The sequence below is a fragment of the Ammospiza nelsoni genome, chromosome Z, assembly GCF_027579445.1.
Source record: "Ammospiza nelsoni isolate bAmmNel1 chromosome Z, bAmmNel1.pri, whole genome shotgun sequence".
NCBI lineage: Eukaryota > Metazoa > Chordata > Aves > Passeriformes > Passerellidae > Ammospiza > Ammospiza nelsoni.
Genome location: NC_080669.1, coordinates 46,564,526 through 46,589,650, shown reverse-complemented (window position 1 = coordinate 46,589,650; position 25,125 = coordinate 46,564,526). Strand labels below are relative to the sequence as shown.

At 34.1% G+C, this 25,125-nt stretch overlaps 1 protein-coding gene across 1 annotated transcript in view; it reads left to right on the top strand.

Annotated features, from left to right (window-relative positions):
• Window positions 1–25,125, top strand: part of AP3B1 (adaptor related protein complex 3 subunit beta 1) — a 153,460-nt gene that overhangs the window by 78,146 nt on the left and 50,189 nt on the right. The window contains exons 15-22 of the mRNA XM_059492504.1: window positions 712–888; window positions 6,232–6,418; window positions 7,357–7,487; window positions 9,645–9,756; window positions 11,105–11,261; window positions 13,870–14,044; window positions 21,471–21,543; window positions 22,449–22,555. Of these exons, the coding sequence (XP_059348487.1) occupies window positions 712–888; window positions 6,232–6,418; window positions 7,357–7,487; window positions 9,645–9,756; window positions 11,105–11,261; window positions 13,870–14,044; window positions 21,471–21,543; window positions 22,449–22,555 (1,119 nt within the window). The remainder of the gene's footprint in view (window positions 1–711; window positions 889–6,231; window positions 6,419–7,356; window positions 7,488–9,644; window positions 9,757–11,104; window positions 11,262–13,869; window positions 14,045–21,470; window positions 21,544–22,448; window positions 22,556–25,125) is intronic.

Genomic DNA, 25,125 nt, shown 5'->3' with positions numbered 1-25,125 from the left:
GCTTCTGTTTCCCTCTGTGCTTTTCCATTTCGCCTTCTCTCTGGTTTTGGCATTGCTGTGCTTCTGAACTCAGCATCATAGACTGGGAGTTCATCTAAAAGCTACTACTGCCAGTTATTTCAGTGATACTGTCAAGCAGCTCCAAAATGGTAAGACCCATGTGAACTTTTTGGTCAGTGTTTCAGTTAAGATGGTAGATCCCATTCAGAAATTGTGAATTGCAATTTTGAACTTCTGTCTCACCAGTATTCTGAGTTTAACTGGTCTTGTTTGCCAAACTGCAAGTCTTACTGTCATAAAATTCTGAATAAAAATGAAGGAAAGCTAGAAATAAAGAAATACATATGCTTCTAAACTAGATAGCCAGGTGTTTACTATAACCTGGTGGCAGGAATTCACAACTACATCTTGAAGGCTTGGGCTGTGTTCCCAAATCTCATCAGCTTGTACTATGAATATCAACATATCACTTCTGTGTGCCTCTGTATCATCAACCTGTAAGTCATGGGTTTTGGGTCAGAATCAGTATCTTACATTTCTATGAATATTCAGTCCTCCACAGTGGCTGTTTTTAATTTCACACTGCATAACTTTTATGTCACTTGTCTTTAAATAGTATTTTGTTTAACTTGTTATTGAACAAAAGACACCTACAAGTGTGCAAGTAGTCTTTGTGACTTTGTTAACTTAGAGTGCTCAATGTTGTCTCAGGTTCCAGTAGCCAGAGCCAGCATCCTCTGGCTCATCGGTGAGTACTGTGAACGGGTTCCAAAGATCGCACCTGATGTTCTGAGGAAGACAGCCAAGAGCTTCACGAATGAAGACGATCTTGTGAAGTTGCAGATCTTAAACTTGGGTGCAAAACTCTACTTAACAAATTCAAAGCAGGTAAGCCTAAATTCAGTGTTGTATGTATTTAGAGTCATGGCAGGTTTTGTACAGTCTGCATAGATCAGTAATGATTTCTACTATAGAAGTAACCAAACCTAGTCGATATTATTCTGTGAAGTAAAGCAGAACATATGTTTTCAAGAAATGTAATAGACTAAATCTAATCATGAGTCTTTAAGTGTATGCTGTATCATAAATGGGAATATAGTGACAAGATAAACTCTTTTTTGTATGTGTCTTTTGGAAATTGTGATATTTGTACTTCACATAAATAGAGAAGATCTGTAAATTGTGTTAACTATACCAGGTAGTAGATTTTGATGATGTGATTTAATGTTTTCTGAAACCAAAACCAGAGCTTTCAAGAAAGTGCTGTCATTTTGAACAAGAAGTTGCCCATTTTTTTGTTCAGGGTATCTAAAAGGAAATGCCAGTAATAGGCCTTGTTTTCTATTTTCAACAATGCTTGATTTAAAGATAGTAACCGGTTTCTCTTTTATTTATTTTGTTGGTTGGTTGGTTTGATTTAGTTTTTCCTATATCCTTTTACCTTGCATGAGTTTTAATATCACTAGTAGTAAAAATAATCTAAAAATGTCAGATAAAAAAAGACATGAACTTAGATCCCCAAGCAGCTGAAAACAATGGCTATGAGTGGTGCCAGGTGTCTCACTCTTCCAAGTGACAACACTGTGAATCCCATCACTGACTGGAATGTACCATTTTGACACTAATTTTTCACTGGAAATCCAATTATTGCTGTAAAAGATTATAAAATCAAAGATTTTTTTTCCAAATGTAGAAGAAATACATTATCTGATATATGTACTTTTCTGGGCTGCTAGACCTCTATGTTTTAAAACAGTTTGCACAGCATAGGATTTTGCATCTCTGCAACTGTGATGTCTTCTTGTTCCTTGATAGTTATATGCAACTACAGCAGTGATCTATCTTAGGCTTTATTTTGTAGGGCATGTGGGACATGAAGTGTCTTTCCATGCATTCAGATTGGAGTGAATGCTTTGCTTATACAGTCTAAAATGGGTCAGTAATAAAAGGTGACTTCTCTCTGGCAGTGCTCCTCTTAAAGAAAATGCTGACTGAGATAAGAAAATATTTGGGTTTACTGTCTAAACTGTCCTCTTTTAGCACATTATATTTACTAATTTTCCATATAGTTTTTGTAATTTTGCACATAAATTCTTCCACATCATATATGGTCAAAAATCTGTTGCATATGGATTTCTGTGATGCATTTTTTCCTGTGATTCCTTCAATGCATTTCACATCTTAATGCATTTTAAGTCATCATTGTAAGTGCTCTTCAAAATACTCTTTATTCAAACATGGTAATGATGATAAAGCAGAAGAAACTGTCTCTGAGATGCCTACTAAATGATAAATTTCATCAAAGGGTGTTTTCCTCTTGTAGTTTTAGGTTGTGGAAAAATAAGTTATCTCAAGCGGTCAAGGTATCCACATAAAATTGCTGACAGTGTATGTCTGGTAACTTGATTCGAAGTTCCTTTCAAACTGGAATACCATGGGTTTCCCATTAGAGACTGACAACACTCTTCCTATATCTACATGATTATTTCCAGGAGGAACTCTTCTCTACTCACTCAGTATTAAAATTACTTCCTGGCATTACTTCACTTCCTAAAAAGTCCAGCCATTTTTCAGTTTCATTTTTAAAATTTGATGTCAAATCTTGGGGAGTTGATGGCCCTGTTGTAAGTCTGTCCACCTCTCCTCAGTCACCTGTTTTCTGTCTCCATACCATATCCTATGACGTAGTAATTTTATGAATAATTCATCCGTTTCATCCGAAGTTAATGGAGTTGTGAAAACCTCAAAGATAAAATTTCACTTTATTGAAAACACTCAATGCTGACTGAGTAGATGAAAAGATCTCTTTCACCAGGTGAGGGAAAGGCAGGTTGAACTCATCTTGACTTAACTTCTGTTAAGTCTTGTTTGGAGAAAAACACAAAGTTCTGGAGTAAATAAGACTTGCTTGTTTTACTCATTTTGTCTAAGTATATTATTTTATTTGCTTGTAGTTTCCTGAAGTATATGGTGAAACAGTGAATGCATTCACAGGATTTTGAACAAGATTTCTTAAAATAAAATTAAAATGTACTTTAAATCCTGAGATCAACTCATGGACTTTCAAAGACTTCCCTATAATTTAAGGAAGTTTCAGGTTCAGTTATATCTGGATAGGTATGTAGCAAAAACAGACTTCCCTCTGGTTGTCTGTATTTTTTGATAAACTTGGTTTGTTTTTTCAACACTTAGGGTCATAAAACCCTGAGTGTGCTAGACAGCACATATAAGAGAAATATGTCATATAGCTGCCTAAGATGCTTCTTGCATGTAACAGAAAAAATAGAGATTTTGATTTTTGATAGGCTTCTGTAGTGTAATGCAGTAGGACTCCCACCAGAAAAAATCCCAAGTAGTTGTAGGGTGTAAATAGATATGTCAGTCGTGGTTTAGCACAATAGCCTTATCTTGTGCGTTCAAAGAATCAAGTTACTGAAAGCTAATGATATATAGGAGTGGATAGATAACTGTTTCTGTCTCATTGTGGAGCCTCATCTGTTGATAAAACCTGTATTGTAAAATATTCAAGTGGGGATCTACCAAAAAATTAATTACTGCTAATATAGGATAGGCATTAAATCCTTAAATAGAATTATTGTCACTAGAAAATTCCAGAAATGTTGCTAGAGGATGATTGAGTTCTAGAAATACCTAAACCTAACCCTTCTAGCCAAAACAAAATGTACAAAAAATAATAATGGCTTCAACAGTTTGGGGATAAAAGAAATTATATTCAGCCTATACAATGTGCATGTAGAGATATCAGGAAATATTGACATGTGATAATAAGTGTCTTAAATCACAGATCAAAATACTTTGTCACTATTCTATGAAGCAGTCATGGTTTGCAGAATCTGTCATGATTCACCAAATCAGTGTGCTTGCTGAAATGATTTTCAGCTTCTTTTGAGAACTCCCGTGTTGGAAAAATTTACATGTATTTGTTGGGGGTTTTTTTGTTTTTAATTAAAAAAAATTGTTTCTATCAGCTACCTCCATGTAGAAAAGATCTTCTGCTTGTTTGATTGCTTTACTATAAGAAAATTTTTTAAAAATAGATTTCCTCTCTGTTTCCATGAAAACTATAGTGTATGTGATAATAGCAAAGAGACTTCTTGGAGACACAGAACATTCTTGTTTATAAGTTTGTTGTGTATTTATCTATATTGAACAATATGAAAATTATATTTTAGAGGACATAACAGGGAAGAGGAAAAGGGAGAAGATCATGGAGAAAATTATCCCATTAAAGGAATTGCAGTCTTTCAGGATCAACTCTTTATCTGTCATATTTGTCTTTATGTAATTCCATCAACACTCACTGAAAAAATGCCCTCTGTGACAAGGCCTTCAACTTTTCCCATCCCTATAGCAATTCACAGGTTAAGATCATTGTGTTTTATGATCCATTCCCCTAAGCTTCCTGCCATGTCAGTGAGGAGTCTTGTCTTGTTTTACAGTGGAGAAGTGATGACAAAGGCTGCAGGAGGTATCCCTCATTTAGTTTAATGCATGCTACCTGGGAACCCTCCCTTCCAATTCCATTTACATTGAACAGCGTAAGTCCTGCATGAGTGCAGATTATGTAGGCTCAGTCTGATGCAGTTGTTTAAAATTTTATACCCTCATACAGAATTAGCTGCCAATAAACTGTGAAATACATATGGGAAAGTTTTGCCTTTCCCAGAACTAAGACAGTACCTCAAGAAAAAAAAAAAAAAACCTTTTCACAGAGCCATTCTTGGGTATCAGAGAGAAAAAAGAAAGGAAAAATATTTCATTGACAGTTTTTTTAAACTATGCTGTTTTATTATTCTAATGTATAATGACTAATTTATTCCAATCTCTGGTACCATAGGTTATTTTTTAAATGCTTGCATATGTTGCATTGATGGGGTTTAAATTAGAACCATTTTCTGTTTACTGTGTGTCTCACTTACAGGAGTTAATCAGTACTCTGAAAAAGCATTTTTATATCTCCAGAAAAAAACTTCAACTTGCATCCTCAAGTTGAAAATTATTAATCTGAACTTTTTTTTTATCAAATGGCATATACAAAAATTAACTGATTTTTTGGACATGTTTTTCTGCTCAAATGATTGAAACTGTGTTATAGTCATAGCAACAGCATGATAAACAATATATATATGCAAGGTTGTTTCTTTGTATAATGTGGATAAGTCTCTCATGATTATACGTTATTAACCATGTCTTATGCATCTGTTCTGAGCTGAAGTACCAAAATCTACTTCCTTAGGATGGTATATTACTTCTGCTCTTTTTCTTGTTTGGTTGTTTGTAGAGGAAGTAGCATACATGTTTCAAATTAATCTAGTGGATTCCAGTCTATTCAGCAGTGTTGCTCTGGTTACACTACATTATTTTTGTTTTCTGTGTTTCCTTCATTTCTTACATTATTTTCTTAGCTTAAAAAATTATCTGAATTGTTAAAATTATTTAAGATGTTAATATTCTCAAACATCAAATTAGGAAGCTGTTATTATGCTGTAAAAACCTGTGATAGTGTAAGTTGCTGTAACATAAATAAATAAATGACTGATATTACTGAAGGCTTTAAGAAAAAAAAATGGAAGAAGTCTTTTATCCTGGTTTTTAGAGGGCATCAGCAGCTTGCTTTTATGAAAAAGTAACAGCTAAATGCGCTGCAAATAATTTGCAGTAATCCAGTTCAGTGATTCATGTGTCTGCTTTAATGGGTCATAATTCAGGATAAAGTAACTGAGTGCAGTCAGAGTGCAGACACTGCTTATGCCAGGGACAGTATCTCTTCATAAAACACACCTCAGCAGAAGCAGTTTGCCAGCCCCCTAATACCCTCTGATGTTTTGATGTCCTGCATATTTTTCCGATTAAGTTTTGAGTGCCATGTTTTTAGTTGTATTTCCACATTCATTATCCTCACGTAGACCCTTCAGCGGGTTTGCCATATATGATTATTTTTTTAATGATGCCTTTCTTTCCACTTCAGCAGTTTAATAATCTAGCACATGGCTGCTTCTCAGTACTCAGCATTCACCTCCCCAATACAGAAGAGGACATGTGCTTTGGCTGCAGAATTCCATTTGCAGCTTTAGAAATGCATATTCCCTGTGGAGCAACATTTGTTTGACATAACCATTCATTTTTATTACCTCTTTAAATATGTTTATCCAGAGTTATCAATAATCATAAATAACTTGTATTCTGTTCTTGTCCTGTTTTTTTCCACAGACAAAATTGCTTACCCAGTATGTATTAAATCTGGGCAAGTATGATCAAAGCTACGACATCAGAGACCGTACAAGATTTATTAGGCAGCTTATTGTTCCGAATGAGAAGAGTGGAGCTTTAAGCAAATATGCCAAAAAAATATTTCTGGCACAGAAACCTGCCCCGTTGCTTGAGTCTCCTTTTAAAGGTATAACTGCCAAAATCATTTGGTAAATGTTCATTGTGTAAAGGAATGTGGCAGCTTATTCTATTTCAAATACTCTCACAAATTGTGTCACTTAGCAAACAGAAAAGATTAATATGCAAGGATGCTCAGTCTGCTTACTTGCTTTTCAACAAGCAAGGTGCACAGTGCATTTCTCTAACAATAAACCTTGGCAAAATGATCTATTTCTATTCATGTAGATTTTAAATTTTATTTAAATAACAGCAGGTATGTCTTTTGAGGAAAACTATTCTTCAATTTAGGAAAATAGCTCTAGGATTTTACCTGGACTTAACAATTAGATGATTCTTAATGTGAGTACTTCAAATGTTATATGAATTTGAAATAAATTGAATCTCTGTAGATATTTTTTTCTCCAAAATAACAATTTTCCCTCTGTGTTTTGCCTGTTGTTTTACCAGTAATATTCATTGTCTGTCTTCTTAAATTAAAAGGCTATCAGGCTATCTAAATTAAAAATACTCTATTATTGTGACAATTTGCATTTTAGTTTTCATACTTACTTAGGTCTAGTTTTGAAGCTTTAAAAGGAGCTCCATTTTGAAGAAAAACTATTAAAATTCTGGATGTGTTTGTGCCAAGACATGTATATGGATTGTTTAACTGTGCTGTCATTCTTAATATTCACAGTAAAGTAATTTTTAGAGAAGCTACATTTCAGAGCAACACCTCTAAACACACTGACTGATTAGCTTTTTTATTGACCATTATGGGAGAGATTATTGTAATCTATGGACTGAAATCAGTTTTTTGACCTATGAAGAGCTTCCTAGTTTATATTTATTCCATGACATTTGAGGTAATACAATGGCAATTACCTTTAGCCCTGATTAAGATTGCTTCTTGTGGTATAGCTCACAGTGTTTGTGTGTTTCTTCCCCCTCCCGCTTTTTTAATAGATCGGGATCATTTCCAGCTTGGCACCTTGTCTCACACACTGAACAGCCGAGCCACTGGGTACCTGGAGCTGTCTGACTGGCCAGAGGTGGCACCTGACCCCTCTGTCCGAAATGTCGACGTGGCTGAGTCGGTACGTCTGCATCACCGAAAGTAACTTTGCTGAAGGCACTCGTCAATACAGAGAGTTAGCCCAAAACTAGAAGTATTTAAATACTATCTGTGGGCTGTGTTGAAAGCCATTGATATGTGGGAATGTCCTGTTGCTTATTTTATCTTAGAAATCAAGCATCTGGCAACTTGCTTAATGCTAGTTCTTTTCAATGACAGAAGTGACTAAACTGTAGCCACTTCTGCTTCATTTTTGGAGTAAGTAGGCTTTTTTCACCTCCATCTCACTTCTGATTTCCTATCTTTTATCTCCACTCTGCTGCAGTATGTTAATTGAGTGTAGCTGGACTACCAAAGTCAGAAATGAAGAGGTTGGTTTGTGAAAAATCCAAGGCTAAACAAACAAAAACAAAAAGGAAAAAGGTAATGCAAACAACAAAAAGCAGATGCAAGGGATTAGATTATGTATGCTTCAAGTGTCGAGTTTGGAAGAGATGAGGGTTTACATTTCAGATAATCTGAAGAGGATTAGGAAAGTTTATGATAGGAAAATGTCAGCTACTAGTGCATTAGTCATGTGTTTACACATTGGGCTTGTCATCTACTAGCAATAGCTTTTTGTTACTGCAGTGTAAACTCTGAGGGAAAGTCATATTTTGGTACGAGAATTGTGAATTATGTGTTGGGTACCAGAATGCTGCTGGAATATCAGGGAAGGCTTTTAAGTAGTAGCTGAAATGTAAATATATTGGTATATAGTGTGCCAATGGTGCTCCTGGAGGTGTGGCATTGTAACAGATACACAGAGAAAAGCGTGCAGTCCTGGTAATGAACCAACTTCCTCAGTAAGTCATAGATTAAATCATTTGCTTATGAGGTATTACACACAGAAAGAGCAAGAAAATTTAAAAAATAGGTCTGACTTACAGAAGCCAGTAGACAGCAACCTGGTAGAAAAAGCATTTCTCCTTAGTACTCTAATGTGTTTACCTTCTTATATACATTTCAGGAAAAGTGATATTTGTACAAACTTCTGAAAGTTTTTATGGAAAGAATTTTAGATAATCAGCTCAAGCAGAGGATTATAAATGAAAGGGTTGGCATGAAGGAATTTGCCAAGGTGCTTTCATCCATAAGACCAAACCCATAAGACCAAAAAGTATTGCAGGAAATTGAACAAATGGTGTAACATCCATCTACAACATAGTAAAAAAATCCACCTCAAGTAAAAAAAATCCACCTCAAACTATTTAAACCTGAAAGCCAACTGGAAAATCCTTCAGCCATGTTGGGGTTTTTGCAAATATTTTCTTTGGAGGGTATCTAATTTTCATTAATTTTGTGGTTTCCCTAATACTGCATGTGCCTACATAGCATATGTGAGTAAAGCTGAGTTAAGCTGCAATCCACATGCAAATTGTCATATATACCCAAAAGAATATTGGCATTTTCAACCAGCTTTTGGTGTTAAAGAGGAAGCCAGTGTGTCTCTAGAGCTGTTAAGCCTTTCAGGTTAGATCCTATTTCAAAACTTAAGTCTTATTCCAGATCAGATCAGTCAATGAGGCAGGCCTGTATCACATTGTTGATAATTGATAGAATTGTCTGCCGGTTTGTTTTTCTCTCCTGTCCTGAATTTTAACATTGCTTCTCTAGTAGCGTAGTGGTATATGGAAAGAAAAAAAGTCTGGCGGAAATGCTGCCTCATTTTGGCATTCTCTTGGTGGCAAAAAATTACTTTTATTTGGAGAATTGCAATGGAAGTGAAAAATAATTTGTCTGTGGCTATCTTGAGTGTCCACATCTGTTTTCTGCAAAAAATAGGATTATTAAGGTGGTGGATTTAACCTTCATTCCAGTTGTAGTCAGCTAGATCTAGAAATACAACTCTCAGATTTCATGTTCTTTTGGCATAGAAATTTATTTATCATTACTGATGCTTTTAATCTAGCTTACTAAATCTTTTTCTGGACTACCTAATAGATATCTCTCATTTTATGGGTATGTACCAAACTTCTAGTTCTCCTAATTGTGTGAAGTAAGAGAAGTTTAATAGCTTCTCTTGACTTGCTCAGATGATTTATTTAGCAACAGCTCTGAATGTTTTTATTCGATGTGTTGTCTGAATACTTTTGTATTGCTGGTTGCAAAGTAAACTTAAATTGAAATTTATTTACAGGCAAAGGAATGGACTGGAATTCTAGGCAAGCCAAAGAAGGAGAAACCTACTGAAAAGTTCTACTCTGAATCAGAAGAGGAGGAAGATGAGTCTGCCAGTACCAGTTCATCGGGTAAGTGTTTGGAAAGCAACTTGTATTTTTGCTGCCTGGAAAACTGTGTCTTCAGAACTGTCTGGTACATAAAAAGAAAAAAAAATTGCAAACAAAGCCAGAGCTGTGTCTAAACTCCATAAATTGGGGGGTAAATTTTACATTCACCATATTTAATAAGTTAACTTTTGATTTGTTTCCCAGGCAAAAAAGCTGGCATGCTTCTTTTATCCTTTTTGGAGTCTAATATGAGTAAGGAGAGTTTGTAACTCCAGTTAAAACTGAAAGCACATAGCTGTTTGCAGGAGAAGTACCCAGATGCTTGGTTGTCAGGAACCTTAAGTCTTAAGTGTTTTTTGGCATTTGGTGGTGGTGAAGAATTATTTTGATAGCATGTGCTGCTGTGCTGATAAATGGCCAGATCTGTTTAGTTGTGTAGTCTTTCATGAGATTTATTAAACAAATTGTATTACATTATTTCTCTGAAGTTCTACATGATGTTTTCTGTTTATTATAATGTGGATATTGATGAAGAGGATAACAGCTACCTATGAAGTTCAGTAGCAGAGGTTCTTTTAACTGTTCTACCATTTATTGTCAGATAGGCAGTTCCCCAGGACAGCTGTTTCAGAAAATGTTAGCATATTTCAGATGTAGTAAAGATCATAATTCTTCCAGGTCCAGACTTTAAACCCAGAAAATGTCTAGCATTAGAGACTTGAAAGAATTATCAGTATCTAGTTGAATGAAAGAGGGTCATCTTAGAATACAAAGATGGAGCTGCTTCCTTCCAGTTCATAAGCTGAGGAAATATGCAGAAATGTTTAAGAATTGTACCACTGAAATTAGTGATTTCTGAAGTAATGGAAGCATATACTCACTATAGATATTTGAATATTTTGTAACTATGTGATTAATTACAGGATTAATAATTTGTTTAAATCAGTGATTCAATCATAGTCACTATGGGTATTTAAGAACAGATTATCTAATTAAGCAACTGTTTGAGAAGATAATTTTGCAGCTGAGCAAATGTAAAGACTAGAAAATTTGAGGTCATCTCCAGCTCCTAATAGGGTTATGTAACTTTGAAGAATCCACATGTGATTAATTTATTATTCAAATTTCTAATTTGAAAAAGTATACTACTGTAGGCTGAAGAGGACAGATCTTTAACTAACAAAATTTTGTAGATATAAGGGGAAAGTAGTTCCCTTGCCTGCTTTTGGCACAGGGTAGATAATACTAAAGCTTTCAACTGGATCTTAAAATACCAAACCACTGTTTAATTTAAAACAAAATTTGATTTCTAAAATACTAATTATTTAAGCTATTTAGATCAAAATTGTAAGGCTTGTTTTCATTTCAGGGAGTGAGTCTGACAGTGAAAGTGAGAAGGAAGATAAAGAGGAAGGCAGCACTGATGAGAGTAGTGGGAGTTCCTCTCCCAGTGAAGAATCAACTGACAGTGAATCAGACAGCCAAGAAAGTGCTGCTAAGAAAACATATAGGGCTGTCAATGAAAGGTAGGTAAATGTTTGTCTGGTTTTAATTTTTTGTGATACTAGCTTATAAAGCACTCTTCCTGTTACCAGTCTGCCAAGCCTTTAATTAGGCTATTTTGGGTGTGTGTTGGCCAAGGAGTGATGTCAGGGTATGAACCTAGTTCATATTTTCATTACTCAGGCTAGTCTTATGTTTGGAATTAACTTCTGACTTCAGTAAAATCTTGGGTGGCTTGTTGAAAATTGATGTAACCTTGGGAGGCTGAATCAGTGATCAAATAGTTGTGTGAAATACTTAATTACCTTTGATGCAATTTTGCTGAGAGCTAAAATTAAGTCCTTCAACACTTTGCCATTATGTAACTAAGACAATTGATTTTTCTAAATAATGTTATATTAAAAAGATTATGATCCAAATATTAGAGGCAAGGGCTGTGAAGGGAAACGGTCATAAGATATTTAAGTGTTAGTGCTTTTAAGATTGCCTATTATCAACAGCATTATCATGTATTAAAGTATCATTAAAATTTTGAGTAATTGGGGCTAATACCTTGGATTGTATGAATCTGTTTCTTCCACTGCTGTCAGCAAGTGGCCTCTGCAGACACGATCGCCCTTTACTTTGTAGTCTGCTGCCAGCTCACTTGATGAGTTTGCAGCTCAGCTCAGTCGTGGCTGACAGCGCTGATTGGGGCGCAGTACACACTCTGCTCCTTTTATTACAGACAGTAATTAAAGCAGCTCGCCTTGCCACTTCCATAACAAACACAGCATAATGCCCTAATTATGACTTTATTAATTTAAGTCAGGATTTAATGATTTTAAAAGTGATTTATATTGTTTTTCCTGTTCAGAACAAATGAAATCTGTAGGTTAAATTAATACAGGCTTTTCATCATCGCAAAGTTAAAAAGCTAGTTACCAGTAAATTCTTTTCATTAGAATAACATCTGAAATTTTAAGCAGTAAGATAAACAATTATTACCCATCAAAACTGGCTGATGTGCGGTAAAGTAACATTTTTAATCTTCAAAGCTAGTTTTAAAGCTAAGCTAAAGATAAATTATTAAAAATCAACTTCATTTATGTAATGGGTTCACAACAACTTATTTGTTAATGCAACTAACAGCTACTGTTAAATGGCAGTGAATGAAATATGGATGTTGTCATGAATAAACTTTGAACAGTATATAGTAGTGAATTTTTGTTTGTCATTTACCTCAAACAAGTTTTTAAATGTTGTCATACTGAAACATAATTTTCAGAACCTGTTTTTCACCATGATTGTAAGAATCAGATGTACTACATTACACTGTTTTTGTGACATGTACTACTGTTCCATTTTTGGCTTTGCAAGCTTCAAATTTACTGCTTTATGCTTTTGGTTAAAATTTGGGGAAGTAATTTTAGCTTCAGTTACATGGGTAGGCATGGCCTAAACATTATTTATTTGAAATAATTTTGATTAAATTTTATTTAGGCAATTCAGTCATAGGAGGTTCTTGAGAGGAGGAAGACTTTACTCTATTTTGATCTCTGTCATTTCAGATTTTCATTTCTCCTTCTCTGTATTTTTTTCATCTGAAAACATTGCAGTCTCAGTGATGCAGCATAGTACATTCTTTGGTACTGCTCTTAAAGCTAAGCAAAAATGTGTAACAATTAATTATGAGTCCAGAGGGACTCTTAATAGTTGAGTAGTCTAGATTTGTTTAATTATTGTTGACCTTGTTACCCTTCAAGCACTTCAACAGCCAATTCATTGTCTTGGGAAGGAAGCTGAATCAGGTAGTGTATGAAACACCTGATTTAGAAGTATAAAATAGTTGTTTGCAAATCCAAGAACAGAGTGTTTTTTTCTATATGCAGTATTAATTTTTCTGCTCCATGACAACTGTTAAAAAACAATTTTCATTTCCTGTGGTAGTAACTCACCCTGAGACAAAAAGGTAACCTAGTAACTAGTTTTTAAGTATTTTTAGATGTGAACAAGGCAGATAACATAACAGCTAGCTGTTAACACAGACCAACATAATCCAACATTGGTGGGTGAACAGAATTTCACTGTGTGAAGCTGTAAGGTATTCAATGTGACCAAAGGTGTAGGAATATAACAGCTCTTGTGTATAAACTCTTTAATGTCTTGAACAATTTGTAGACATTATAGGTCTTGTTTCTAGGTGATGCAGTTTTATTCAGAAGAATTAACAAAGGAATAAACTAACTAATTTGTTTTCTTTAAGCAATATTACTGTACAAAAAGATGATTCACTAAAATTCTGTTCATCATAGGCGGAATAGTATGAAAGCATCTTTATTTTAAAGGGGGGCTGTACATCCTTTTGTAATGTCACAAGCTTGATGCATGCAAATAATATATTTATTTGTTCACATTTTATTTGGCTGTTTTGCTGCTTTAGACTACATATGATGATGTACTGTATAGTGTAATAGAACAGTTTTGTGTAGCCTTAAACTACTTCGTTCATAGGTGAATAGTTTTTTATTGTGGAGAAATCATGACTTGAAACTCATTTAATAAAACTTTGAAATGCTGATGTAGGATATTGCCCAAGCTGATTCCTTTGGTGGTTTTACATGTCTCTTAACGCCTTTTTTAAATATGTAGTGATTCAGAGGATATTAAAAAGAAAGCAGAGGGGATTTCCAAAAAGAGAAGCACGTCCAGTTCCTCTGATACAGAGTACACTTCATCAGATGAAAGTTCTTCAGGATCCAAATCAGAATCTGACTCTAAAAGTGACTCTGAGTCTGGAAAATCTAGAAATGCTACCTCTAATAAGGTTAGTAAGGTAAAATATGTTTTCTTAAGGCCTGTATAAAATATGAGAATGTGTATCTAACCATCTATCCTTGTTTCTTTCTGTTAGAGTGAAGATGGGTAGCAGTTTTATGCATACCTAAAACAATCCAGAATTTATGAAAAATATCTTTTTACTTTTCATAGAGAGACCAGTCAAAAAGTAGTTTGATAGTTGAAGCAAGTAAGAGTGTTTTTATAACAAAAAACATTAATTATAAAAATATAAATTACAAAATTTCAGTTTATTATTTTATGTTATTTTTAGTCCTTATAGATGAAGAATAATAATAGAATCTTATTATTTTTTATACACAGAATATAATATTTTTCTAGTGGTCTATTATTCTTTTATAATTACATTAATTGGTTTTTAATTTAATTTTTAGGTTATTGTTGAACTGGTGAGACTTAATACATGCATGTGATGGTTATTTTATTAAAATTGAATCTTAAAGTATAGCTATAATACCTGGGTCTGAGAGGAAAGAAAACCAAGAACCAAATGTTAGTACATTGTTTTTTAAGTGTTTAAAGATGTTCTTCTAGAACTCTTAGCTTAGTTTTAAATTTTTCTGTTAAAATTGAGAATAGTATAGTTAATGAATCTATAACTGAGATGTATATATATAGGTAAGTAGCATTAATATTCCTAATGAGAAATCAACTTTTACTTGCTGTCTGTGTTTGATAGGAATATAGAGTCCTGTTACTTCAAATTCTGTTAGCTTTCTTAAAACAGATATGAAATAGCAAGCTTTATAATACATATTTTTTAAATTGGTTTCGAAATATGTGAAGATGCAAGAACACGCAACAGAGTCATTCATGTGTCAGTTTGGGATTTAATTGCTTACCGTAGTGAAGAAAAAGCGCCTAAAACTTCTTTACTCAAACTAGTGTTATAGAATTAACTATTCATGCTATTGGCATTAATTGGTTACTATTTACCCACGTACCTTGTATTTAAAAATAAATAAATGAGGAACTTTTTGCCAAATCTCTTCAGGAAGAAGAGTAAAAGAATTTCTTACACTTATTTTTCTGTTACCAAATACTTCCTATGCAATTCTTTCTATATCTTTACCAAAAAAAAAGTTGCAGAGTAGAATTGTAGCTCAGAAATTTCCATTTAAATTCCGATATATGGTATTGAAAATTAAGTGAAACTTAATTTCTCTTAATGCATTTTAAATTAAGCTAAGCCATTTCAGTCAGGACTCCTGTATAGACGGCAGATTAGTCAAAATAGACATCCTTTGTTGCAGTTCTAGCAATTTTTGAATTTGAATAGCAATTTTTGAAGCTGGTGAATAGGTGTGTTTTGATCAGTTAAGAGGTAAGGCTGTTGAGGCATGTATTTCTTTTAAATAAGGAGGCAAGGCTCTCCATTTCTCTAAATCTTGAACTAACATTGTACACGATCTTTGTTTTGCAACTTCATAGGTGTGCCTGAGAACTGTTGAGTTGTGATGTTAACTTTTAATGTGTTCCCTTCTTCAACCAAGTAGAACAAAAGATGAAGTGAGGCTGTATTACTTGAGAAGTGGAAATGTGTTTTGATGTTTTGATCAGTTTCTTGCCCAAACAACACATCGGGTAACACACCTGTGTATCAAAAGATTTTTTTCTTCTAGAGCAGCCAGACTGGATCCTGCAAAAAAATGGTAGCACAAAGAATACACCTTGAATTCACTTAGAAAAAACTACTTTAATACTAGATGGGACATGAATTAATTGTAACACTTTGCAGCTCCCCACATCATCACAGTATTTTTTCACCAGAAAGTTATACATACTCTGATGTGCTTAGTTCTGAGCAGGCACTGCAAAGCCATGTTCAAACTGTCTTCTCTCTGCTGCATTTTTCCATTTTTCTCAGGTTATTGACACCATGTAGATAATTTCTGTCACTATAGTTCTCTAAACTGTTTGGTTCTTTCACAGGATATGTGAGGACTACTAGCATAAAGAAGTTTTTTGTATTTTAAAACAGCAGAATGTGTGAAGTGAAATACACTGAATATGAGAAATGGAATGTCCAAGAAGCTTGGGGTTGAGTTGTTGAAGTCGATGGAAAGTTGTCAAAGCCTTCGATTTTAAGAGAAGAGAAGGAACATTGCAGTAGTTCTGAAGTCTTAGCACGTAAAAGGAAATGTGTTAGGAGCAAGAAGTATTTTTAAACAGTTGATAGAAGAGTTGATAAGAGTAGAGTCAAAAGACAGAGGGGAAAAATTGCAAAGCTTTTAAACATCACAAAAGACATTACAACAAATAGGAATGTGTTTATATGCATGGCAGCAAGAATAGTAGTGAGGAGATAATTGAAAAGCGTAGAGTTCACTGTGCAGAAGCTAAATCTTCCTAAAATTCTTTTTCATTTAGAAATTAGCACATTTAATATAAGGGCAACAAACTTGGCTGATGAACTGTAAACATCAATAGTCATATGTTAAGGAGTAGGGGGCAGTTAATTTAATGTCCTTGAACAAGAAGAACTGTTTCAGTATATGGTATTAATCCCTGGACCTTAAAGTTATTTTCCACTTAAACCATGTTCTATGCCTGCATTCAGGTGTTTCTAGTACTTGTTTATTTTTAGACATGTAGTTAGATAAGGTGGTGGTGGAAAAGAAACCCAGGTATTTTTTATTAGAAGTGATTGCTATGCTAACTAGCTTAATAAGGTTTTTTGTCAGAAAACTGTTTTGAGCACTGTAATGATAGATGAAGGTAACTGATGGTAACCTAGATAACACATTCCAAGCTAGAAAGAAAAAACAATTTTTAACAAACTTTAAAGAAGATTATAGTTAAAGTCTTATATATAGACCCCTTATGTGTCAAGGTACATCTTAAAAGAACCACATATATTTTTTTCTGCTCCCTTCCTGACTTATTTTCAGACCACCCAGGAAACAGATGATTTCTGCCAGACTCTCAGAAATGCGTGCTTTATTCTGATTGTTTGTCATTAGAAAAGGCATTACTTATGTTATTCTGTGTGTTCTTAATTTGGGCAGTCTATATGGGGATATTATTCATTAGGATTTCCTTTTCAGTAAAACTGAAAAGATTTTCTGAAATTAAAAAAGTTGTGATTAGTGAGCTCTATTTTTATGATTTCTCAGTTTGCTACATGTTATGAACTACATTACATTGCAGATGTTTTGGGTGATGTTTACCGTTCCTTATATATTGTGTTGGGTGCCATTTCCATGTTCTGCAAAATTTTCTTGAAAAAAAGGTTTTATTACATTCACACTGGAGCTTAATTTCTACATACATCCATGCACTTACTGGCATTAAAATACACTACCAATAATTCAGATTATTTTCCTGAGTATGTTATTAATGGTTTAGTATTTTTTCTCCTGACAAATCATTTTGAAAAAGCTGTTGTCTTCACTGTAATTGAGCTGCAGTGAATTGAAAAGTCAGTCTCTTGTACTGCAGTCTTTTATATAATTTTGAAATATCAATAATTTGAGGTGTTCAGATACATACTATACTGTAAGCGTAAACACTGTAGAGCTAAAATGCAGATTTGAGGATGATGCATGTATAAGTAGGTGTCTCTACAGTGGGATTTTAAAATCAGCTACTGTTGACCTCCTTCTACAAGTATAATACAGTCACTCAGCTGTTAAAAACCTGATCCACTATTTAAAAAATATACAAAAACAAATTGTCTATCTTTCTGCCTGATCTCCTTTCAAGTGCTAACACAATGGAAACAGTGGGTGATCTGTCAATGCATTTAGATTGTCAGTGATGGTTTTGTATAAATATTGGGAGGATAAGAAATAAAATTCGCACAGCAGAATATGATTTCATCTGCCTTTTCTCTGCAGCTCCATGGCTCATGCTGCAGTGTGAAATTCTCATTTTACACACTTTGCAGGCGGAGCACATGAATTATGCATTGAGCAAGAGAAATCTCCTGCTTCAAGTCCTATATGCATTTACCAGGTTCTATCTCTATTATCAAGATGAATTGCAAATGGAGAAATGTTTGATGGAATATACCTTAACTTCTTTGTTTAGTATTCTGCTTTTCCCATAGTGGGCTTTCTTGGTAGAATACTGTTTGGGTTATATTGTAGGCTTAGTTTTAAGAGAAAAAAAAGGAAAAATTGTGTTACAGAGAAATGTCAGACACGTCAGAACCTTTTTATTGTCTAGATTTCAGATGCAAAGCTTTTTTCCTCAATTGATATAGATGCAGTCATTGGCTATTTATTGGTCATAGACAGCCAATCAATTTTCTTTTCTTGGACAAAACAAATTACAAATAATCATGTTTGTTATAGGCAGGACCCACATAAATAGATTTCTTTGGTGTTTTCTACAGAATTGCACACAATTAGTGTACATACCTGCAAACCTGTATGTAGAAATACATATAAGCATGAAAATATTGGTGTGGTTTTTGTATATATAGCACCCAAACACACATATGAGTAGCCCAGTGTTTTCTTAAGCTTCAAACACTCATTTGAAGTTGGAAATAAGACATGATGACACTTAAACATTACCTTTATCTGGATTTAATTAGCCCTTGATTTTACATTTCCCAAATGGTAGTCAGGTTTATGCATTTTTTGCTTTTTGTTTGGTGAAATTGTTTACTTGCTTGTTCTTTATAGTAAACTGATACTCTTAAATGCCATCTTCTGCTAAAATGTGCAGTGAAATTTTTCCTTACATTCGTTCAGGAATTATTTTTTTATTTGTGCCTTATTTTAGGACCATTTTATTTTGGTTTGAACTATAAGAAGTAAATTCTCTTGAAGGATTTTTTCCCCATTTTTAAACATTTTTAATGTAGTAGATTCAAAGTAATATCAGTGCAAGGATAGATTTCACCTTATAAAAGTATGCATCAAGCCTCGTTTACTTTTTGTACTTGTGACAGAAAAAGCAAACTGAAGCATGCTATTGGTATTATTTGTGACTTAGACTGCCCATCTTAGTTGTCTTCAGTAAACAGATCCACTAAACAGTGAGGATTCTTTGGCAGTGACTCCTAATTTTTTAGAAACATGTACTGAAGCATATAGAATTCTCCTTGTAGGACTCTTGAGCCACTTTTTAGAGACTTTTAATTGGCTGCATAATAAAGGAGATGGACACAACCTATCTCTATGGAAACATTTAGCAAATATAAAAGCATAACTTTCAACTTTAATCATAGTTCAAAGTAGAATTGTATCTTAAGGATAAGTGGGGACAGATAGTGAAAGTTCAGAAATTGAGGATATTTTTAATATATCTGCCTTCTGTTTAACTGAGTTCTCCTTTAGTCTGTTTTGATTTCTGAAGAGTTTTCTAGTTCAGGAAAAGGGTTGTGATACATAATTTGCAGTAAAGGTGCTGGAAATAACCGCTAAACTCGAGATTCAGGGGTAAATATTCACCAAATGATACTATAAAGTGGCTTGGAGTTCATGAGAAATATCGTTACAAAATTGTGTCTCTGACATGAGTAATTCAAGTAGAACTTGTAGCTTATGAAGTGTACTATTTGTCCTTATTTCACAGTTCTAAAACAAAAGTAGCCAAAACAAACTTAGTGACTTGCTGATAAGCACATCTCCAAAGAAAGGTCCGGTAGTTGTGAGCAGAATGGAATTCAAGAAACTTGGTTCTGCAGGAGTCCCTCAGAAATTCTGGACAAAACATATCAGAAGTTGTATCGCTTCAATGCCATTTTAAAGCTTTTTTGTAGTATTTTCTTTGTTCAGAGGAGTTTTAGGTTTCAGATAAATCACCAGTAGTAGAACACTCAAATTTTACATCATGATACATTAAAGTATCATGATGTAAAAATAACTTTTAAAATAGTGGCTCCTGTTCTTTTCATTCCACAAGATGATTCTTCTCCCAGAATACCTCAAGCATATCTGTAGGGATCATGTAAGTGACTACTGTCTGAGCCATGGTATTTATAGGAAGATCATGATAAGTGATTTCATCATGGCTGAGGTCAAACCTGGTAGTCATTAACATCAATGGCTTCAAATAGTGACAATGTTAGCTAGGTTCTTTCATCTTCTTTGCAAGAAACCATAGAATTCCTTGCAAAATTGAAAAAAGGTAAAATTATTATCATCATTTGTTTGCAACTGACTATCAAGCTGAGAGACCAGAAGAAAGGGAATGTGCCTTGAGAAAAGAGGTGTTATTTTATTCTATGGTGCTGGTTAAAGGAAGTGGTTCTAGCTGCTGAGTTCACTCCAGGCTCTTCTAGAAATTTGTGTGCCTGGGTGTCTGAAATGCTTAAGAAATTATGGTCTAGATGGGCATAAAGAGATTTACTGATTCATTTGGACCTGTTAATTTATTCGAAGTGGTAAAATATTTCCTTATGAATTTGGCTGTCACATACTGTTTAAGAGGAAACAGGTAAACTAGAAAGTGTGACTCCTGGAAAGACTACATTTAAATTACTTGAAATAACTTGGGTAGTGAGCAATGTCTTAAGGTCTAAAGGCAGTTAATATGTTTTATAAAAAAAATTACAAAGCCTTCTGTTTGGTATGTGAGCCAAAGAGAACAAAGGGAAAAGAAATTCTTTAGCTGACCCAAATGAAAGATGCATTAGAGTGGGCAGGAACAACATGATGACAAAACTCTTTGCTACAGAAGTTTCTGGCTACATCCAAAAATCAATTCTTTATACTAAACCACCCTCTTGGCAGAGTGTACTGAGCTGTAGCACAATGAATTCTTTCCTGAATCACCACTGTCTAGACGTGCTCTGTAGGTATAGCCAACACTTGCTCTTATCAGATTTGTTTAGAACTTTTTTAGTTATTGAAGCAAATTTTGTTTAAATACTCTGTAATGGTACTGGGATTATTACTTCCCTAGTCTTTACTTCAGGTATGGCCAATTACAACTCATCTCAAGGTTAAAACTGAATTTTTTTGGTGACAAAACTCAGCTTCCTATTAAGTAAATCTCAGTAGATAATTGGACAGAATTCTGTGCTCCTAGATAAGTGCAAATTACACTGTGTTTCTTATTGAATTGCTTTTGACCTGTTTTTCATATGATAACAGAAATGTTAGTACACAAATCTTTTGTCTTAAAGAGATAGCAGCTTTATTTTTTAATTAGCTCAACAGAAGTGTCTGATCTGTCACCAGATGTTTTCTGCGTAGCAACAATGATTAATATTAGATGAATGCAGGGGCTACCGAAATTCAATTGTGGCATTTAGATACAGTTTAACTATATAAACAAATCTTTCTCAGTAGGTGAATTCTTTGGATGCCACACCCTGAACATGGATACATTCTGTTTTATGAAGTAGTAAAATAAATGCATTTGCTTTATGAATGTACTAAATGCTTTTCTTTTGCTGATATGGTGAAAGATGAAATATTAATCTATTTTGACAGAAAGAAGAAAAACCAGTGCAAGAAGGAAAGACTCCAAAAAACCAAGACATGTTTCTCTTAGATTTAGATGATTGTAAGTATTAAAGCCTCATTTTTCCCAAGGCATAAAATCAGTTCAGTTAATTCAATGAAGTTAAATTTCTGAAACATTGATTCTGTTAATATATTGTACTAGTTTCCTGACAAAATAAATGCTTAGACTGTCAAGTTATTTTTAAGCACAGTTATTACAATATTTTGTTTTATAATTGAGGAACTGTTTCAAAATTTAGGATCTCCCACCGTATACAACATTTACTTTGAGCATTTGTATGTGTCTGGACTTGTTTTCTGTTAAAGTGGACTTATTTTCTCGGGTTATAGTGGATGTTACTTCTACAAGCCCTGTGCAATCTCTGGGCCAATTATGGTATTATATTAAGATGCTAAGAATCACATTTCTGAAGAACTGTGAAATGGTAGTCTTGGAAGGGTGAGATAAAGCTGGCTCTGGTTTTTTGTCTGTGCTTGTAGTACCCTTCTTAAAGTTTACTTCTGTAGTTGCAGCCTATCAGAATTGCATTAACATGTACTTTGCATGTAGCCTGTAAATGAAAATGTGCTACACAGTATCTATCAAACTGAAGGATAAAATAAAGGAAAAATAGGAAAGGAGGAGAAAATACTTCTAAAGTAAATCACACAGTCTGTTCATGTGTAAGTTGTATACGTATTTTCATTGCTTATTCTGAGTATTGGGGCCATATGTCTAAAAAAGTAATCTTATATTTAGAAACAAGCATATAACATATTCTTCAAATATTCATCAATGTGAATACCAATGTATTCATCAATGAATATTCATCAAATATAAGTAGAAGAGTATAACATTTAGATGAGGACATAAAACTTTTTTGTGCAATGAAAAAAGAAATCAGTTTTTTCGCAGTATCTTAAATTGTTTTTCCGTTTAAGTATCTCTTACCTTTTTTCTTCTAGTTTGTTCTGTAACAACTCCTGTGGCAGTTCCTACGGCAGCTGTTTTGTCCCCAAGTTTAGCAGCAGACCTAGAGGGATTAAGTCTGTCGAGTTCATCAGTCATTGATGTAAGTAGCCTTTAAAAAGTGGAAGGGTGCATGTAAGTTTAAGAATTTCACATGTTTTGAGGACATCATTAAAGTGTTTTTTTTACAGTACTTTCACCTGTAGAAGTTTTATATGAAATTATGGTTTATATGCAAGTCTGGCAGCATTTTTTGATTTGTAATTGCATTCTGAAATGTGGATAAAAGTATGAATATTGCATGTCTGAGAAAGATGCCTTCAAGAATTTTTAACCTTATCTTTCAAATTGTCTTTTTCTTTGCCTCAGGGAAACTTTAATTCAGAAATTAAGTATCCAAACGACAGAGGTCTTTCAAATAATTAATCTGCTACACTATCAAAAATAAGCAACAAGAACATCACATACTTGCTATTAGTCTGTTTGTGTATCATACATGCTTCCAATCATGACATTTTGCTACTGGGAAGTAATTTTTCATAAATATATGAAACATAGCCCCTGGGTGCAAATAAAAAGGGTATAGATTTACAATCAGTGGTGTATCAGTATGTGTCATGATTCATTCTGTTAGTGCTTTGTAGTACTTGCCATTAGGGAATCTCAAAACTATAGGTGTAATTAGAGTTAGCAAACTCATGGAGGTAGAGGGTGTTCTTTATTGTGGGAAGGAATAGTAGTTTGTTCTCTTTCAATTGGGTTTTCTTTAGTATTTTGTGTGTGTCCAATTTTTATTTGCAATTTAAATAGAAATTGCAGTGGTGTAACAGGGTGCATATCCCTGTGAAAATGGATGGATGTGACCAAACAAAATACCAGAGAAACAGGCATTTTTTTAGCCTAGCCTTGTTTCTAATGAGGTTGGTGTCTAGAACCTATGCTGCAACTTTAATAGTCACTGATAACCTACTTGGTGCTGATACAAGAAACAGTAGTTTGCAACATCAAATATTTGTTAAGTAAAGGAGTTACATGAGTGATTGGATTGAATTCAACTTTGCTTATGATTCAGTTTTATCTTTACAGGCTTCAAGATTTGGTATTGAAATGGGAGACTTTCAGATAATTTGTTGGATATTAGCTTTATCTAAGATAATTGGCTTGTAACATAAATTTCAAGCAGGCCAGGGACATGCAGTCGCTACAACTGATATGCAGTCATTGATGTGTCACATCAATGACTACATCTGGCATCTGAAGATGCCAGTAATACTCTTCCATGTTATTTTGTAGAGCAGTATACAGTCTTAGGTATAGCTGTGGTGTTACTCTTTGCACTCCGCAGTTGCTTCTTTGCCATCCTTTATGGCTTTGACAGCTTAAAACACAAGCTGTCATAGTTTATTTGGCTTTGGATTAGCTTAAGAATGGCTCTGGTGTCTTTTCTTTACTTCAAAATTATCACCTTTGAGAATAAATTAGAGATAGCAATCTGTAATGCCAGAGGCTTAGGTGTCCCTGCTTGCCAGTGTCTTTATTTCTTTCATTGTTTATAGCACATGAACATATATTCCACTCCCATATTCATGCTTTCTTTCCTCATGATTGCTGCTGTTCATTTGCTAAACTGCTTCTCCCTATTCTTCTGAAGACACCTACAAAGAAATAGAGCTGTTAGATAAACAGAGCTAGAAGGTGTAGGCTGAAGAGTAGAAGTTGTTCTGTATGATGACTGTGCAAACTGCTTCCTAAGTGTTACTGAGGTCTGGTGACCAGCGAAGAAGCTGGAACATTTCCTCATTCTCTCTGCTCTGGAAAGAACCCAGCTCATGTAAGATTTAATTGTTTCTGCCTGGATGGTGATTACATTTTGGTCTGTATTCAGTTTTGAGATCTAAACTCAGCTCTGACTGCCTTTGATAGTTGCAGATGTACATGAGGTCCTTAGCCGAGTTTTCTGCACCAGGGAGCAATGGAAATTAAATACTAAAGTTAAAACTCATTCTTTCAAATTATATCCATATGTTTAAAAAGTCTTAAGTGTGTGCAAGTAGTTAGATAACTACAATCCCATGATGTTCAGCACTGCCAGATAATTTTCTAAAAATGAAAATATAAAACTGGCATTTAAGACTTTATGTGGGAATGTGCATCTTCAAATAGTATTTTGAATTTAATCTATGATGCCTAATTCTAAAGATACTTTAGAAAACTTCTTCCTTCAGTGGGAGAGAAAGTGAATATAACTGTAGGGCACATGCCAAACTAACAGTGAGAAATTAATTTATTACTAGGCAATGGAAAGCGTGGAGTAAAAATAGATAAGTACAGTATATGACCTTAATATCAAAGAAATGTAGCAGCCACTTATCTTGGAATATGTCGAGCAGTCTATTATTCAAATCATTCACCACTGTAATTGGATACAGCTTTTAGAAAACTTTTTAACCTCCAAATTCATAGCTGCTGAGTGTTACAAAGAAAGTATAAATACAATAATGGTTTTACAGTTATAGGAAAACCTACAAAACCAAAATATTCTTGAATAAAAACTGCACAGTCTAATGCTTTGTCCTGTGGCTCATTTGTTTTTATCATCATGTTTACATACAGTACATTTCCCCCTCATATAAACGCATGCATGCGTATTATAGTTTGTTCCAGGAAAAACAA